The sequence below is a fragment of the Serinus canaria genome, chromosome 2 (genome assembly GCF_022539315.1).
Source record: "Serinus canaria isolate serCan28SL12 chromosome 2, serCan2020, whole genome shotgun sequence".
Taxonomy (NCBI): Eukaryota; Metazoa; Chordata; class Aves; order Passeriformes; family Fringillidae; genus Serinus; species Serinus canaria.
The window spans coordinates 69,558,648-69,575,923 of NC_066315.1; the positions used below are offsets into that span (position 1 = coordinate 69,558,648).

At 40.8% G+C, this 17,276-nt stretch overlaps 1 protein-coding gene across 3 annotated transcripts; it reads right to left on the bottom strand.

The window, feature by feature from the left end:
* Positions 1–1,931: 1,931 nt before the first annotated feature.
* On the bottom strand, positions 1,932–10,356 carry LOC103815260 (leukocyte elastase inhibitor A-like). 3 transcript variants are annotated; one of them, XM_018926632.3, is made up of 9 exons: positions 10,167–10,356; positions 6,915–7,108; positions 5,517–5,701; positions 4,952–5,014; positions 4,219–4,407; positions 3,892–4,009; positions 3,440–3,582; positions 2,538–2,705; positions 1,932–2,388 (listed from the first exon to the last, which is right to left on the bottom strand). In XM_018926632.3, the coding sequence occupies exons 3-9, from the start codon at positions 5,682–5,684 to the stop codon at positions 1,984–1,986; spliced, it is 1,254 nt and encodes a 417-aa protein (XP_018782177.2). In that variant the 5' UTR covers positions 5,685–5,701; positions 6,915–7,108; positions 10,167–10,356; the 3' UTR covers positions 1,932–1,983. The 3 variants fall into 3 exon arrangements, with proteins under 3 accessions (XP_018782177.2, XP_009087235.1, XP_018782179.2); XM_009088987.3 differs by having other exon boundaries at positions 4,219–4,347; positions 10,167–10,347; XM_018926634.3 differs by lacking the exon at positions 10,167–10,356 and adding an exon at positions 7,233–7,403.
* Between the last annotated feature and the right edge of the window lie 6,920 nt (positions 10,357–17,276).

Below are 17,276 nucleotides of genomic sequence, written 5' to 3' on the forward strand. Positions count from 1 at the left end.
TTGGGATAATATGTTAAAGCACTTGCCTTTATCACTTTAATGCTTTTTCTTTTACATTTTATCTGAAAATATATAGGCCTGATTGTGCAAGCTAATAAATTTTAATACTGTTCATTTCCCTTTTTTACTTTTAACCTAAGTAATTTTAATTGGAGACAAACCAGAATTCCAATGGCAGTTGTTGAAAAACATGTATAGCTGTTTTTTGAATACTTTATTTATCAAAGAGCTAATAGCCTGTGTTTTGTATTTTCTTACCAGCTAATTGGTATGAAAACTGTGTCTCTACAGTAATTTTATTATTTCAGGCTGTATTTCATATTGTAATTGCAGCCATATGAAGTATCTCCAGACTAGAATGGGTCTGCTTTATTCAGCAGTTCAATTTGTGTTGAGTACTGTAATTTACTGTAATTTTTCCTGCATACCTCAGCATTTGGAAGAGCCCTTTGAATCATCAGTTCTGGTACCAGTATGCTCCCAATGTTTACCTTCTTCCCATCAGTGAGTAACAGGGAAAGGAGAAGTGAGTCATCAAAGGCTGGAATATTTTTCCCGTAAAAGCAAGTATTCTTGATGTATCTGTGGCTTTTAGACATTACCTTCTGCCAGACTGGACAGGCTGCTCCCTTCTTGTGACCCTGTGCTATTCCTTCCCACCACCAAATCCACAACATCCAGGAGGTGGTTTAGGGAACTAGATCATAAGCAAGAAAATTAGCTTTACCAGAAATTTTCCTCTTGATTTGCTTCCCAGAGAACTGCTCACCCATAAGTCAGGCAACTAATAGTGGTCATGTAAAAGAGGGAGAAGGTTCAGAGTTCATGTACCCTAATGTTGAATTGTCCAGTGCCTAAACTCAGCATGGAGAATATTTAAAAGTGGAAGGTAGACTTCAGTGTCATTTATATTTTTGAAAGGATTACCATTATTTTCACTTGCTATATTAGACTATTCTTCTGTTCACTTAATTCTGCAGATTACTACATTTACTATTTAGTTTGCAGTGGGTATATCATGATAAATAGTAATAATAATAAATAATAAACACAGTCGACCCATTTAAAAACCTCCCTATAGATTTTTTAATTTTTTATGTTAATGATTAAGAAAATAGCTGGAACAAGAAACTCATGCTACCTGAGGCCCAAACAGAACTGGCTCTTAGAAGTGAGAATGGCTGATCACTACTTAAAGTTTAATGTGTGAATTATGTGTCTCATTCCCAGCTATCACAGAGCCTTGTCAGAAAATTGTACCATTATTCTGAAACCCTGGTTTTGTTATGTGGGAGTTTATGAGGAAGGTGAAGAACTTGTCACACAGGGTTTTTCACCCAAAACAATAAGTCTGCCCTTCTTGAGAACAAGCAAAATTACACCACAAAATCTTCTGTCTTCTCTGCTCTATGAGAATAAACCCTGAGAACTCCAGTTTGAAACATTGCCCCCAGTCATGTTTAATAGGAGGCCCCAGGGGAATATTGTGATGCTCCCCTATAAAGTGGTATTTTCCTTGAGACCTTAGGTAGGTAAGGCTAAGAGAGACCAAGTACCTGAGGTTATGCTTTTAATGCAGATCCTTATCCTCCTCTCTACTTCATGTGAGAGAAGGCATCACTTATCTTCAGGGCACTAAACTCGTGGGTTTATTGGATCCCTACTGCATTAGGAACGGCTCAAAGTAAAATTTTCTTTGCAAATATCTCTAGAGGACTACAGCTTTTTGGTAAATACCTCATAGTGTATTTTAAGGTAGACATCATTTTCATGAGACCTCCTAAAAGTAAAATATGTCTATGATTCATGGGGTTTAGGGTTTTATCTTTAATTTGGGTCTTCTCAAATAGTCTTTTTATTTACAGCAAACCAGACTTTAGGATAAAGTCTTGAGAAATGTCTTTTGTTTTGTCTTTTATCCTAATTGCTTGCCAGTTGGGATGTAAGTGGGGAGAAAGATCTAATTTCCAATGTAGCCTCCACTTAAGGAGAGGAAAATCTTCCAAAGAAGAGAATGGTGTTGGTTTGGTTGTGTCTGATGAAGAAGAGGAATGGACGGTCAGCTCTGAACTCACAAGTTACTGGGCAGCACAGAGGCATTGCAAGAAGCCCCATGGAACAACCTGCCTCAGTGCCCTCTTCATTGACTTCCACGATTGTCTTCTGGATGGCCTTGGACACAACCAAGCCACCTTTCATAGAGATTCCTGATAAATCAGCTTTTCCCCAGTCAAAAACATTCATTACTCCCATCTCCTGGAGGGTGTTGTTGAGAACATAACTTTCCTCCATCTTGAACTGGGGCAGGTACACCTTCACTCTCAGTGGTTGCATCATAGCCGAGCTGGTCCATTCTGCCAGTTTTTCATAGGTCAGGGCACATTCAAGCTGTAAGGTGGTATTGGGAGTAATGAGTGGCACCATAATGAATGCAAGGAAAGGAAGCTCAGTTTTTCCCACTTGTCTTCTGACCACACTGGAGCAATGCTAAAGCATCGCTCTTCATACATGTCATTGGAGAGAAAATGAAGTGTTACCTGTTCTAGGCCAGTAAAGTCCTCACAGTCATCTTCAGGAAGAAGAATGAACATGCTTAGTTCATTATTGAAGTATTGGAGCTCTATGACTTTTGTTTTCAGTTCCTCTATGATGGCCATGTTAAAATATCCTTCTTGAAACATCATCTGCACTTTCCTTCTCTCATTCTGGAACATATGAAACATATTAAATGGAAAAGACAGAAATTATCACCCTAGTTTTAATTGGTTTCAGCACTGAGGTTAGAGTTCAGCTCAAAAGTATTATTTAAACTGGTTATGGGTTTAATATACTTGTAGCATTGATATGTTCCTCTCAACTGTAGTCTCAGTGAAGTTATCCATTTAGAAACATAAAAACTACATTTCCCTTTCTAATGGTGCCAAATTACTTTACTCACAACTTCCTCATTACATCTTTCTTTTTTCTGCTGTGTCAGATGAGGAAACTGATACATCTTATGCAACCATAAATTAAATTCTTCATGAATAATGTATGTATTCCCCTGAGATAATTTGTCTTTAATATTTTTTTTCCTGAAAGCACACACTGTTCTGTTCATAAATAGCAGAGAAGCAGAATCCTCACTTTCTCAAGAGCAGACTATTTTTGAAATAGCACTCTTAGTTGCAAAATCCCCAAGAAAGTTAGTGCATGTGCTCAGTGGAATTGGTCCAACAAGGATCTCAGCTGCACAAGAACCACTTCTGATGTGAACTGGTATAAACGTTTACATATTTGGTTAGGAAAACAGAGAGAAATACAGCCTTTTACTGCTCTCACTTAAGACCACTGTTTTGTCTAGGGATAAGAGAGAGGAGAAAAGCCCCCATCTGTTATTACAGGAGGCAGACATCTGACCTCCATCCCCCAGCAGCTTCAGTTCCTGCCCATACTGTACCTTGTTCAGGTGGAAATATGCTTCCTTAGTGTCTTCTTTCTTAAATTCTACTGCCCACTTTCCTTTAAAATATATAGCATTGACCAGGACAAGTACAGTAGAGGGATCAATCAAACCAGCAGCAAATAGCTCTTTGATTTTACCTTTAAAAATAATGAATTAAGACAAATTATTACTTTGTTCCGACAAGCTTTGACTATTAGTAGTTATTTCTTTTAAATTGACAAGTGGTATAATGCTATCAGAGAAATGACAAATATTCATGTACAGCTTTGGAACCAAGGAACTCTAAGCATTTTTCTTCCACTTACTACATTTATTTTCTATTGAAAAGAAAAAAATAGTGCATGTGTTTCATACATAAAAATCTTGCTATCTTGGGAAAAAAAGTAGAGACTGATATTCATAAGTGGTTCAATTGCAAACCAAAAAACCTGCACATTTTTGTTTACCTTTTGTTTCGTTTTCAACCCAGAAGTTAATTTTGTCTCTGACTTCTTCTTCAGTGTATTTAAAATTTACTGGTTCCAGTTCTGCTCGATAGAATTTCTTTGTGGAATCCAAGTATTGCTGAAAAGTACAAATTGTAGAAGTTTATTGCAATGTGATCATTTTTATAAGATAGATAATTTCATGGCTTCAGGATAGTTCCATGTAGTAGATCAGCAAGAAAGAAATTGGTAAAAAAGGCATATGCCCCTTTGTGCTTCATGATGGAAAACATTCTGCTGAGCTCCTCACTCCTAGGAGCTGTTACAAGGGAGACCACGGTCCCTTACCTGGAAGAATGGATAAGTAATTTCTCCAAAGAGCCTGTTGGCAATGGTGAGACAACAGCCTGGTCCAGGTTCACTGACTTCAGCCAACAGAGCCTGGAACTGGGAATGGACTCCTTCATCTTCTTCACACTTCAAACAGGAAAACAGAGGTTTCGTGGTAGGCTTGGGCTTTCCTATGCAAAGTTGGACCTGAGGGTGAATTGCAGCCTCTCTCTGCATGAGAAACTCTACTCCACCCAGCTGATTCAGGCACTGGAATAAATGCACCAGGACACCACCTCCTATTCCCCCTGTGCCACATGTACAGAATGACAAAACAGTTCCCCTTCTGGCTCTTCATCTCCAAACCACGCCGTACCCTACAGTGGTGTCTCTGTGCACACTAAGCAAAAGGCTGCCGGCCTAAAGACTGGGAGAAGCAAGCTCCAAGGTGCCTTTGGCATGCTCTGTAGGCAAATCTTTACTGGTGGCAATTGAAGCACTTATCACATTTTAGATTGGCACTGCTGTTTTGGTTAGAAACCTGTGATGAGAAGGCTCAGCTGTTGAAATGTGTGATCTCACAAGGCCCCTTCAATAACTAATAAAGGAACAGTAATAAGCAGACCAGCAAATCTAGATGGAGAGGCTGATCAGCCCTGCTGTGCTTTCTGATTAAGTGATTGTCTTCAAGGAATAAAGGCTGACAAACTGGCTCCTGTTGATTCAGCTCAGAGCTGCAATTGTGTCTTACCTGCTCAGAAGGGTATCTGTTTTCCTGTCTCGTACTGCTCAAAACTTCTCTGAAATGAAAGACCTGCAATGTAAATGTTGGGTGAATGCAGGTGAGTGAAGGTACTTCAAAGCTAAAGCAGCCTTGCAAGCATATCCCAAAACAGCCAGACACAGGCCCTGTGGAAAGGCCCCTTTGCTCTTTACCATAAAATCCTTGCAAGTGAGCAAATAGTTTTATGAGATGGTGAGTGCATGAAATCTTTGAAATCTTTCTATATGAGCAAGGATGCTTTGGATGTCCAGAGAAGGCAAAAAACCACATTAAAGGTCGGGAACTCTTCTGTGCTCTGAGAGTGCAGGGATACTCCAAAACATTTTCTTTAGCACTGATGTATTCATTGAACAGTCAATTCAATAATAATGTGTAGTCTGAAGAAGTTTGGTATTAGGAACAGCATAAAGTATTTTTAAAACGGCTTTCTGTGTGCATCTGCCCTTTGGATGTTTAGGAACTGTATCAGATGGCACAATCAGCCTCTTGGCTCATATCTTACCAGTGTTCTCTTTTCAGAGCAAAGTCCTACCTTCTCAATCTGCTCGAGTGTGCTGCCCCTGGCTCCAAGGACAACCATTCCAAAGGCAGCTGACAGACTTAGTGGGGAGAAAAAGATGTTTTCATTTCTTTTTCTTTTGTTCAGCTCTCTGAAAAAGTCAAGACAGAACTTGGCATTGGCTGCACTGAGAGAGCACATTGTGGCACTGTGATCACCTGAAACAAGGGTAAAAATAATTTAGTTTTTCATCCTTACACCTGCTATGTTTAGGTGCCCTGGTAAGGTTTTTTGCAATAGCTTGGCTGAATTATTCAGTACTTCATGGAAATTCCCAGTTCATTACATTTGGGACTTCACAGAGAATCTGAAAACCAGCACCCTGAATAGCAGAAGAAACACATTCAAAGAATCAGTATTCTGAGTTGAGCTGCTTCTCCAGCTCAAGCAATAGCAATATGACTTTGCCACTTAGCCCTAACTTTGTCCTAACCAAACTTCCAGCTCAGTTTATATCCTGATCTTTGTGCCTTGAGTCCTCTTGGCATTGCACTTATAAATTACACCCTTGATCATATCTGACTCTTTGTTTCTCTCTAAAAACTTTATGTGTATTACTCAGCTGTGCCTCACATACATATCCTTCTAAGGCTGGTTGCTTAACAAATGTATGACAGAAGATGGAACTAAAGACAGTCTCACTTAGTAAGATTTTGAGCAGAAACACATTGGGCATTAGTAGAAAATTCCAGATATATTTTTTTTATCTGAAGTTTAAACTATTTTTCCTGTGGCTTGAACTCTTTTTTCCCAGATACCCTTCAGTTACATCACAATTATTACAAGCAGATCATCTTGAATGTTCTGGAAAACTCTTCATATCTTAGACCTAGAGCAGAGTTCCTTTCTCATTAAAGAATTAAAGATGTAGTGCCTGCATCCAGTGAAGTGCTGTAGAAACATCTGATCGTAGGTTCAGTATTTTAGAATTTCCACTATATTCTAAGTCGTATTTGGTTTTTATTCTTACTGGGTCTGAATAATTTCCTCCACACATGTAGTAAGCATATTTCTCTTATTACTGAAGAAGAATTAAATTATCCATATAAACATTTGAAAGATAGAGCACTACAGAAAGACTATGCTTGTATAAATTACCAGTCTGGGTCATACAGAAGAAGTGGCAAATGGTTTTAATCTTCTTTAGAAGCACACTTGGAAGGCAGAAGTTTAGAAGTACCATTGTACAAGTTAAGCACGGATTCATTACACAACCCATACATTTTAATGTAATCCAAAACATTGTCACTTCCTCAAAATATGTCACACGCCATATATATGTGCAGAGGAGGTTTGTATATTACTAATGCACATATTGATCCTTAGATCCTAGTTCTGTCATTTAGAATTAAAGATCATGGAGATATTTACCTTCTCCTCGGCACTGACGGCATCAACTTGACACTCGAGCTTCTTGATGGAGCTTCTGGAGCAATGGGATATAAAACCATTGCCACTCCCAGTGGCAGCATAAATTTCACTCATGATGAATCACATTCCTCTCTGTTGCAACCAGTTAGTATAATTAGGGGATCTGTTGTGGAATCTTGAATTTTTCTATATCCCTAGGAGTTCAGAAAGAAGTCACAATTTTAAATGCATACTAAGATGTAAAAATAAAAAGTAAGTTTTTATAAAAAAAGAAAGCAAACTCCTAGAAACAAAGGTGATTACAGAGGGTTTTTTCACCTGTAAAAAAAAATTCTAAGAATTTTGTTGCGTTTGGATGTCAGAAGTGGCACCAATGAATGCAACATACAGGTTTTGTAGCAGAAACAATTATACTGCTATAACCAGCCCACTGATTTGGTCCTGGGCTAAACTATATCTTAAGTTTAGCCCAGAACCTCCCATTACTCCTCATTTTTGTCAGTGTCTCTGAGGACACCTGATCATTGTCTTATATTGCTTCAGCAAGGCGTAGGCAGCAGGGACAGAGCAACCTGCTTATAAGAAGTAATATATTTCTGATGTTATTTTCCTGAGAAATTATCTTTCTTCACATTCAGGCTGATATGGTGTGTGGGTGGGCAAGAATTCGTATGAGTGTATGCAAGCACTAACAACATTGTTTTGTAACAAGTACTTAGTTATCACTACTAGGATGTATTTACACATCAATCCAACCAGATACTGGGCTTCTCTGGTATTTAGGAAATTCTGAAGGCAGTTTCGTATCAGTCACAAAGTACTCATGGGGTTTAGTTCCCTTTCAGTTTGAATTTTCCCATAGCTATTTCTTGGGAGGAAATAGAAATTAAAAACACACTGTTCATTTAAGCCCTGAGAACAAGAGAGTCAGACATGCACAAATTTTGCCTGAAGCAACAAAAGCCATGCAGTCTGGTTTAACTTGCTCAACACTAGGGCAAGAAAATTTCCCAAAGAAGCATCTGGCTTGCTTTCCTGGTTTCTGGCTGCTCTCCACACACTCACCTAAAAGCCCACCTGTTGAGCCTGTTCCTCAGTGCTGAGCCCTGTCTGACCATCCAGGAGGACTCCAGCAGTTACATCTGCACCAGCCAAGCCAGGATCAAGGCCACTTCACAGCTGCATCCCCCACACCCACAGTCACACCAGATTTCCTTACCATCACAGAGCCTCAGACATCTCAATCCTTGAAATAATTTAATCACGGTGCAATAACAAAATATCAGCTCGAGCTGGTGCCTCCAAAAAGGGACCCCAAAGAAAGGATACCTTGGGCTTTTATACCCTCACAATCTAAGTGTGGGAAAGTCCAAGGTCCTTGGCTCCTGCTGCATCTTCGACTGTCTGGTTCCCTGGCCAGGCCACAGCTCCCTGGGCCCTTTGTTCTGCACTGGGTGGGCTTTTCACAGCCCCTTCCCCGGGGCTCCCACCCAGAGTCCCACCTGCAGCTGCACACCAAGCTACCTGCACTGAATGGATTCCCCAACACTCAGCATTTTCATCGACAGGAAACTGCAGAGCAGAGCTGGGCAGATGCTGTTCCCTTTCTTGTGATGATGGGCTGTTCTCTGCAGTCTTATTTTGGGCACTAGGCACAGTTGGAGGAAAAATGTTGTGGAATATAAGGGGGGGTAAGTATACAGGTAGGAGCTACAAGATGTAACTGTTCTAAGTGAGTGTAGCATCCAGGTGTCTCCCAGAACAGAAATAAGAGGGTTTTTGAGCAGCAAGACACAACCAAATATTTTTTTTCAGGAACACTGGCAATTTTTAATTCAAATTAATACAGTGGATGGAAAATTGCAATCCTGAATAACAATAATTCATGGCCTTTGGGCTCAGGGGTATGTGCTAAAAGCCACAAGTACCTTTAAAATGCATTCTGTGTAGGAATATGTTAAAACAAAGTTCAAGATATCTAATATGCTCACAGAGTGAAACACTACTCTCTTAGCCCCTGCTTAGTTTTCTAATACTTTTAACTGTCCTAAGTGAACAGGTTTCACCAGGTTTCTTCAATCTTGTTTGTTATTTCTCTGGTTTTGTAGATACTTCTTAATTCATTTTGAATTAATCTGAAGGTTAACTATGGCTCCATTTTTCCATTTGATGGATATTTATTTCACACGAAGCATTTTTTGCTTAGTGATCAAATTACAGACAACAGAGTTGGACAGACCTTCATTCCCAGAAAGGAATACTCTCTGCAGTTCTTCTAGCCTCCTGCTCTGCTATTTTGTTCTCTTCTAGGTTAGTTTAGTGTAGGTTAGAGTGCAGCTTAGACAGAGATAGTGTTTCAATGGGAATGTCTGAAAATCCAGGAGCTTTTGTTCAAGCAGATTGAAGGATCTCCTGAACTGCAGGTTTTGAGGAGACTCACTGTGCAAATGCTTGCTGGGAAAGGCAAAGATACAGCTCATCCTGCTGTTGAACAGAGGGCTGGACTAGGACTTGCACCGCATTTTCCAGATCTGTGACTCCCTTCTTGCTCTTTGAATAATACAGAGGTTCATTGCAGGCCAGAGAAAAACTATGTGGATTGAAGATGGTCACAGTAGTCTTAGAAATAGGAGATTCTCTTTATTCCTTTCCATTGCTGACCTTGCTAAAAGGAAAGGATAAATACAAGGAGGACTTTTTCTAAAGGTTACAGAGAGGTAATTACTGAGATGCATCGTGTGGAAAGGAAGATGAAGATGTAAAAGCACTGCAAGTACAAAGGCACTGGCAGAATTTGTTTCAGATAGTTAAACTACTCTGTCAGGAATGCAGATTTCTGCCCTTTTAGCTGGTGGTCAGATGCTTGTCATAGTAAAGTTGCTTTAAGGCACAGAGGAATAGATTGCAGACTGACCTGCTTTCTACACCTAAAATTCCACACATCTAGATAAGACTGTAAATAGCACTACATCCTTAGGGATAAGTTTTGCCCAGCACCATTTATCTGTTTGCAGTTATTTTGGCTGAAAGTCTCAAAATTTTACTTCACTTTCCAGCAACATTTTTTAATGTTTCTGATGGCCCTGGAACCAGGACCAAGGGAATGAAGACTTCTCTATATGATTTTTAAACCACAAAGAGTTCTGATTACATGGGTGAGATAAGCATAGGAAAGCCAAAGCAAAGAACAAAGATCCAGATGGTGATATCAATCAGCAGAACACAACCTCACAGCCAGAAGCAATGACTCACTCTGGAAGCAGATCAGGCCACCAGCATATTCCTTGTGATTATTCTTCACTTCAAGAGAAAGCAAAAACTTGGATGTCTCCAGTTCTCCCTTGGCTTTTTCCTCACTGTTTGCAGACATATGCTTCCCTTGCTGTCAGTGTCTGCAGGATGTAGCAGGGAAGCAGATTCTTGTCAAGGAACCAGAGGCTGATCTCAAGTTTGACAGCAAAGGCTTTTCTTGCCCCTTTCATCTTACAAAATGCACGTTCTGCTACCACCCTGCTCAGGTGGTAATTACAGAGTACCTGATTTGTCTGTGGTTGCCTGTGAGTAAAGGTACCATTAGATAAGTGGAGTTGCTGAATGGCAAGAATAAAACAAGGACTCCTTTGATTTTCACTGGCCAAGAGAGCCCCCCTCCCTGTTTGTCAGACATCTGCTACAACAAATAACAAGTCTTATACAATATATCAGAGCAATTAGGGTGATAAAGTATCTGTGGTGATCCACAGAAACTTTAGCATGGCAAAAAACATACCTCTTGAAGTTGAGGGAGTTGGAGATGCTTCAGATGTTGCTGATGGTCTCAGGTCATTTGGGAAGCACCACATGAGCAGATTCTGATATTCATTTCTGTGATCTTCAGGTTGTATGAGTCAAGAACGTATTGAAAACTAAGTGTCAGCTTATAAATAGCACTGCTCTCCAATACTGAATTTACTGTCAACAAGGTGCAAGAATTGATGAGTGTGAACTTTGCAGAGATCTGAGCCACCCCAGGCTCGTCATTCAACTCGCCAGGGAAAAGGTGATCCCAGTACTGTTGTTTTTCCAACTGAACTTCTTTGTGCGCCAGAAGCTTTTCCACAATTGCAATAAACCCCATTTACTCCCCAGGGAAACTTAGACATGACACAAAATAGTCTCCATCTTTGTTTCACTTATCAGCATCCAAAAATAGCTCTAGCAATACAGCCAGTTCTGCCTGTTGCACCTTCTCTACTCACGCCCTTTCTCATTTGTTCACGAGCTTTGACTAACAGGAAATTACATTTGTAGGCAGGGATGTGTGCATGTGTCTTCTTAACAGACTTCCATAGTGTAAGGTGATATGACTACACAAATAAATATTTCTGCATGATGACCCTGTTTTATAATTCAGGCTTTATGAGTGATCTCACTTATAGTATTTCTGGATACCATTTCTTTGTGGCAATTTCAGTCATTTTATAAGCCAGGTTTCATTACTTTAATAGCAAGTGCAGCATTCTTTAAAGCTTTGTGATACAGAATGTCTATAAGTATTCCTCTCTTTGCTCTGCCTCAGTGCATACCTTTTCTTGTCATTCATCATTGCGGGATGCAGTAGAAAGTAGGAAATTTCCTTTGCATTTTTAAAAAGAGGCTGTTTTTCTATATTGCTTAGGCAGTGAAAAAGATAACAGATATTTTCATGCAATGGAGCTGTTATTGTTAACTTTGGTTAGAAATGACAGAACTGTGGCTGGGAGGATCTTGGAGATTCCTGGTGCATCTGCTGCCCTAGGGTGGGATGAAAGATCTAGATTACAGTTGAGAGGTATTTGTTGAACCTGTTTTTGAAGCTTCTGGACAAAGTGTTTTCAAATCTCTGTTGCATGTCTGTTCTTCCTTATTCCTGAAGTTTTAACTCAGCTTTGTCCTAAGTTGTCCTGACTGTAAATTAAAACAGTTGCATTTAGTAATATTTAAACTTTGATATGTGCTACTGGCTAAGTTGTTCAAATACTTATTAGTCAATTTATCCTTTGTACAAGACGTAGTATTTGGGAGTGTCTCCCTGGTCATAAAATGCAATTATTGTAGTTGTACTCATAACCAGGAACTTAATACTACACTAATCTCACTACCCAAAACCTGTGGGTATTGTTAGCTACAGAGCTACTTTACCAAATTAGGGACTTGGAAACCTGAAACACCCTTCAGGGCTGCTCAGCCCTGTAGCACATTGTATAATTTTCATCATTCTAAGGAGAAAGGTATTGCTTTTAGCCATCAGTCTGGATGTTAAAAATAGTTGTTCTTCCTCATTCCTGCCACAATCCTTGTGGTATGATCTAGTCAAATTATACTGGGGCTAAGTAGTCCCATATATTAAATGCTGCATTTGCATAAATGTTAGTGCAGAAATTCTTGCCAGTCCTTCCATAGCTAGGAAAGTCAGATGTACCATAGGTCCAGACATGGAGCTTGTTTGCCAATATTGTGCACATTTTTTTTTAGTAACTGAGTTTTGAAAACAAAATGAGATTTGAAAATATCCTTCCTAAGCTGCCAAGAACTGTGAAGAACGGGCAGATGAATAATTTGAAAACACAGAGACAAAATTTCAGCCAATGTGAAGTGACTCGGCTCCAATTGAGGTGTGAAAAGAGAATTTGTTTCCATGGAAAAAGGTTCATCTTCAGGCCACAGAATAATACAGATATAAAAATGCTATGTTTTCCACATACTGCTGTGGAATTTGTACAATATATCATTTTTTCATTCTGCAATTCAAATTCCTACCTGCCTGGGGTAACTGAACTGTCCTGAAAATAAGTTCCCTACATCTCTTCACATTTCTGCTTTCCCTCAATTCCACTGATTTTTACCATTGATAAAGTTTTTGCTCTCATATTATCCTGGATAAAATTTTGATAGCCCTTTTCTCTTCTGGCCTGCCTGTAGCCCATCACCATGTGATTCCCAGATACTTGTATCCTGGCTTGTTGTAAATATTTGTGTATAATCTAATGGGGAACCTGTGACCAGCATCATTTACCAACACCTTTCATAAAACAAGGTACTTTTACTGCACAGATATTTCAGAAAACTTGACTTAAAAGTGTTATGCTTCCAAGAACTACTACTTCATGCAGAACATGTAAAGTAGTCCCTGCTATTGTGTTCTTGAGTAACCACTGGATGCAAACAAGAATGTCTCGACAGAACATGATGTTCAATAGCTTTGGTATTTGGCCTGGGACATCCAAATGAAATTCACCCACAAAAGAGCCCCACATTGTTCCAGATGCAGGCAGGTATCTAACTACAGCATGCTGATGAAGGGACATTAAGGGTGGGTGAGAAATCATGGCACAACACTTCCCTTGCAACTCTGTGTGCCAGTGGAACAGAGATCCCCTGGTACAGAGGCACACGCAGCCAGTGTTGCTGCTGGGGGAAAGTGCCATTTGGCCCTTTCCCTAAATCTTTTTTTTTTTGTACAAAGTAAACATTACTAGTAAGCCATGGGAGGTAAACAGGATCTGGAACACCATCAAATGCCTGTGGAGTGACTTCAAAGCTCTGACCCTGCCAGCAAGCCTTCTTGTTTGAGATTTGGGAAAGCTTCCCACATCTTCATACACGGAGCTGAAGTTTACTGTATATTTAAGATGTGGTTAATTTTTTCCTCCTGTATTTGTAAACCAGAAACAGGATGTACCCATAAATACATTCTCCCTTTGTCTGCTTTTGTGCTACATGGAGAAACAAAACTCTGTGTATTCATTTCTAAACTGAGACTTCAAGATGGCCCTTTTTTCTTCCTTCTCAGCTAGAGAACTGGGACTGAATTCTGTTCTCAGACATGAGTGTAAATCTATCCTAACTCCACCAGTACCTGTTCACTGATGTTTTAATAGCTTATAAACACATTTTGTGTAATTGCAAAAAAAAAATGTTTAGGCAGAATTAGACCAGAATTGCTTTTGCAGTACAGTTCAGCAGTGGCCAAAATATATCAACACTGTTTTAGCCAGAAATCCCAAAAGACCACCATACAGGCTGCTATGAACACAGTCAGCTCCATCCCAGTCACACTCAGTGCACCCCAGAGCAGACATGAGACAATTGCATTAATATATTCTGAAATTAATATGGTACTTTAGAGGGGCTTTCATCCATTATGGAATTCTGGATGGAGAAATACTTTCCCTTCAGCAGTCACATCTGTATTGTCCAGTGAGATTGTTTCCCACTCATCAGGCAGAGGGTCATAGAACTGGCAGGGTGAGAAATTCTAGACTGGGAACAATCTTCCTCCAAGGCCAAACACCTCATGGTGTCCAAGGAGCACGATTTTTCAGGCACATGTCAAACACCAGAGCACCAGAGAAGAATTTTCTTAGAAAGTTTCATAGTGATACCTAAAACCCCTACCTTTTGCATTCATTGTCATTTTCAGAATGGCAGGTCAGAGAAATGAAGGTGAAAGACATTCAGGTTCTTGGTAGTGGTAAATTACATCTACTATGCTTGTAGTTCATGGATGAAATGAAACGGGTAAGAGACAAGACATGGCAGATGTTCAAAAGCATTGAGTGCCTAAGGCAACCTTCAAGTCAAGGTTCAAAAATCCTGTGGGTTTCACTGCCTTCATGGCAGCCAAGAGCCTTCCCTCACGGAGGTGTTTAGGCACTGGAGATGGGGTTACTGGAGACATGTGGCAGGAAAGCGGTGGATTCAGCACTGAGCTGTCTCTGGCTTGGGACCTGGTGGCTGGGGACAGAGGCCTGTGACACCTCCTGGAGCGTGGCCCCACCATCAGCCTTCTCGTGTGGCCCAGGAGGGAAAGCATCATGCTGGACTTCTGATTTACACAGCACATCATCCAGCTCTTGAGACAACCCCACTGCAATGGGAGTTTTCGTGGCTAAGAGTGAAATAAGAATGAAATAAGGATTATTTAATAATAAGTTAAGTGTATTCACTGTGTATTAACTTATTTAATAATAAGTTAAGTGTATTCACTGGTTTGAGAAGAGCTCTAAACAGGAAAGGCCCATTATAATTTTTCCAGTTGTCTTGCTGAAGCAATGTGGTGTTTTTTCCTGGGTTCAAGAATATAGATATCAGGAAATGTCAGTGGCACTTGACAGCAACATGTTATTTATGCCTTACTCCTTTCTGCCACAGTATTGTGCTCTCTTTGTAAAGAAAGAAGCAGAACCTGCTCCACCCTTAGGGGGAACAACATTGGCCAAAGCAGAGAACGTTCTTGCTTGGATTGTGTTTGGTCAGCAAGAGGAACAGATGAAATACAGCTGAACTCATAAGGAATTATGGAGGCAAAGCATTCTTTTGGTCACCTCTGTAGCAGCAGCTGCCTCAGTTCCTTCTTCATTAACTTCCACAAAGAAAACTCTTTCCCTATCTGCTCCAGCTAGCTCCACAGTCACTTTAATCTCCTCCATTTCTTCTTCTAAAGGCTGTACTCTGTGTAAACACAGTCATGCAGTCAACATCCTGGGTTTTTTGCAAGAACTGCTCCATGGTTTAGAAGCACTGACCAAGCTTCAGACACTGTGGTTCAATAAAGTACATCATACTGGATGCGGATTTTTCCCACAACACCACAGGAAGTTAGACACTGGTACAGGAGCAGAGCTGAGGTTCTCAGTTCTGGATGTTTGCTGCTGTACTCCAGCTGTGGATCTGATTTCCTGAACCCTAGGCCTAGCCCAGATGTTTCAGCAGAGCAGTGTGGGGAGCTTGAGGCATTGATGGTTGTGGCTTGGAATGTATGTTGGCCTCCTGAGGCTTGTGTTGAGCTCCACAGTCATGGTCAGTCTGCACCTCTGGAAGGTTTGCACCAAGCAAACCAACAAGAAAATAAGGCAGCAAGGTGGAGTTGCTCCTGTCTAGGGTACAAGAGTTACATCAAAGGCTCCTGGGCATGACTTCTAATATCCTTCATATTCATCACCTTTCATGAGCAAGGAAATGGCTCCATGCTGCCAAATCACTCATCCTTCAACCCTGGAGGCTGCTCTGCATCACAAGCAGCAGTCAGTTTTCCACAGTGTTTCCTCCTGGTGTCTGGAGGGTGGCTGTGGCCTCAGCAATGCCTCTATTTCAGGCCAGCAGGCACTGTGCTCAGCACTGCTCTGGGCAGAATATCACATTTCTCACAGAAGACCAGCAGCTGAACCCATTGAGCAAAATGCAGCCAAGTCCCCACTAGATAACATGCAATGATTGCATGAATATAATCTTAAAATATGACTGGGGGGACTTTTCCTACTATGAAACTCTAGTTTGAAAAAGCCTTTCCCCACAGTCGTCATCCCACTACGATTTAGTAAGATGATTCCTCACTAGGCAAGCTGAGGGCTGTGGAAAAGGCAGGACTGGCCATTGCTGGCCCACTTTTGGGAGAGCTTCGTGCTGACAGATTGCAGGGGAGAGAAGTGAGAGGCAGCAGAGAGGGCTGCAGTGGGGGGTCTCTTGGCAAAGGAGCTGTCAGGGTGTGAGTGGAGGCACAGCAGCAGCTGGTGCTGTGAGGTTGCAGGCTGCAACCAGGGCTGTGCCAAAAGCTGCCTACCTACCTGTGAGGCATTGCACAAGAAAAGAAGGCATCCATCAGGACTGGTGAGAGAGGTCCTTTGAGGTGCTTTTCCAGCATGTTTAAAACTGTCAGTAAGTGTGTGGAAAAGCTGGACTCTGTTTCCAAACTGCAGCACTCAAGAGAGGGAGGATTGCAAAATAATCTTGGAGATGTGTAGGTGGCAATGCTCTTACACAAAAGCTGTGACTTGCAGTCCCATAACTCAGAATATCTAATTTCATGCCCGAGGATTCAGATGAAAAAGCTGCACAGCAGCACTCTCTGAAGAGCTGAGAGGAAGCTCACAGCTGACCTACTTCATTCACTATGTTCTTTTCTAGGCAGATATTAAGAAAGTGAAGAAAAATTCATTATATCAGAAAAATATAGACAAAAATTCCTCCATAGCATTCTAGTTAGGATTGACACCCCCATATAGATAATTTTTCCCTCTGTTACTGAACTAAAACAGGAATGGCACCAGACCCTGGAAACCAGAACTCATCTATAATGAGTTTTTGAACTACAAAATTATCAGTCCTAGAATTTCTTCTTGTGCCTTTAAGCTGCCCTCCTTCATGTAAGGGCTTCAAAAAGAAGGTGGGCAGCTTTGCCCTGCAGCCTGTGCTAAAGCCCGGTGCCTGAGAGCACTTGGTGCATTGAGACCTGCAAGCTTGAATTCCAGCAAGGTTATGGGATACAGGCCCTTCACCTCCTGAGCCACATGAATTTCTCCACCACAGAAGTTAGGCACTATTCTGAATTTTAAAAAACAGGAA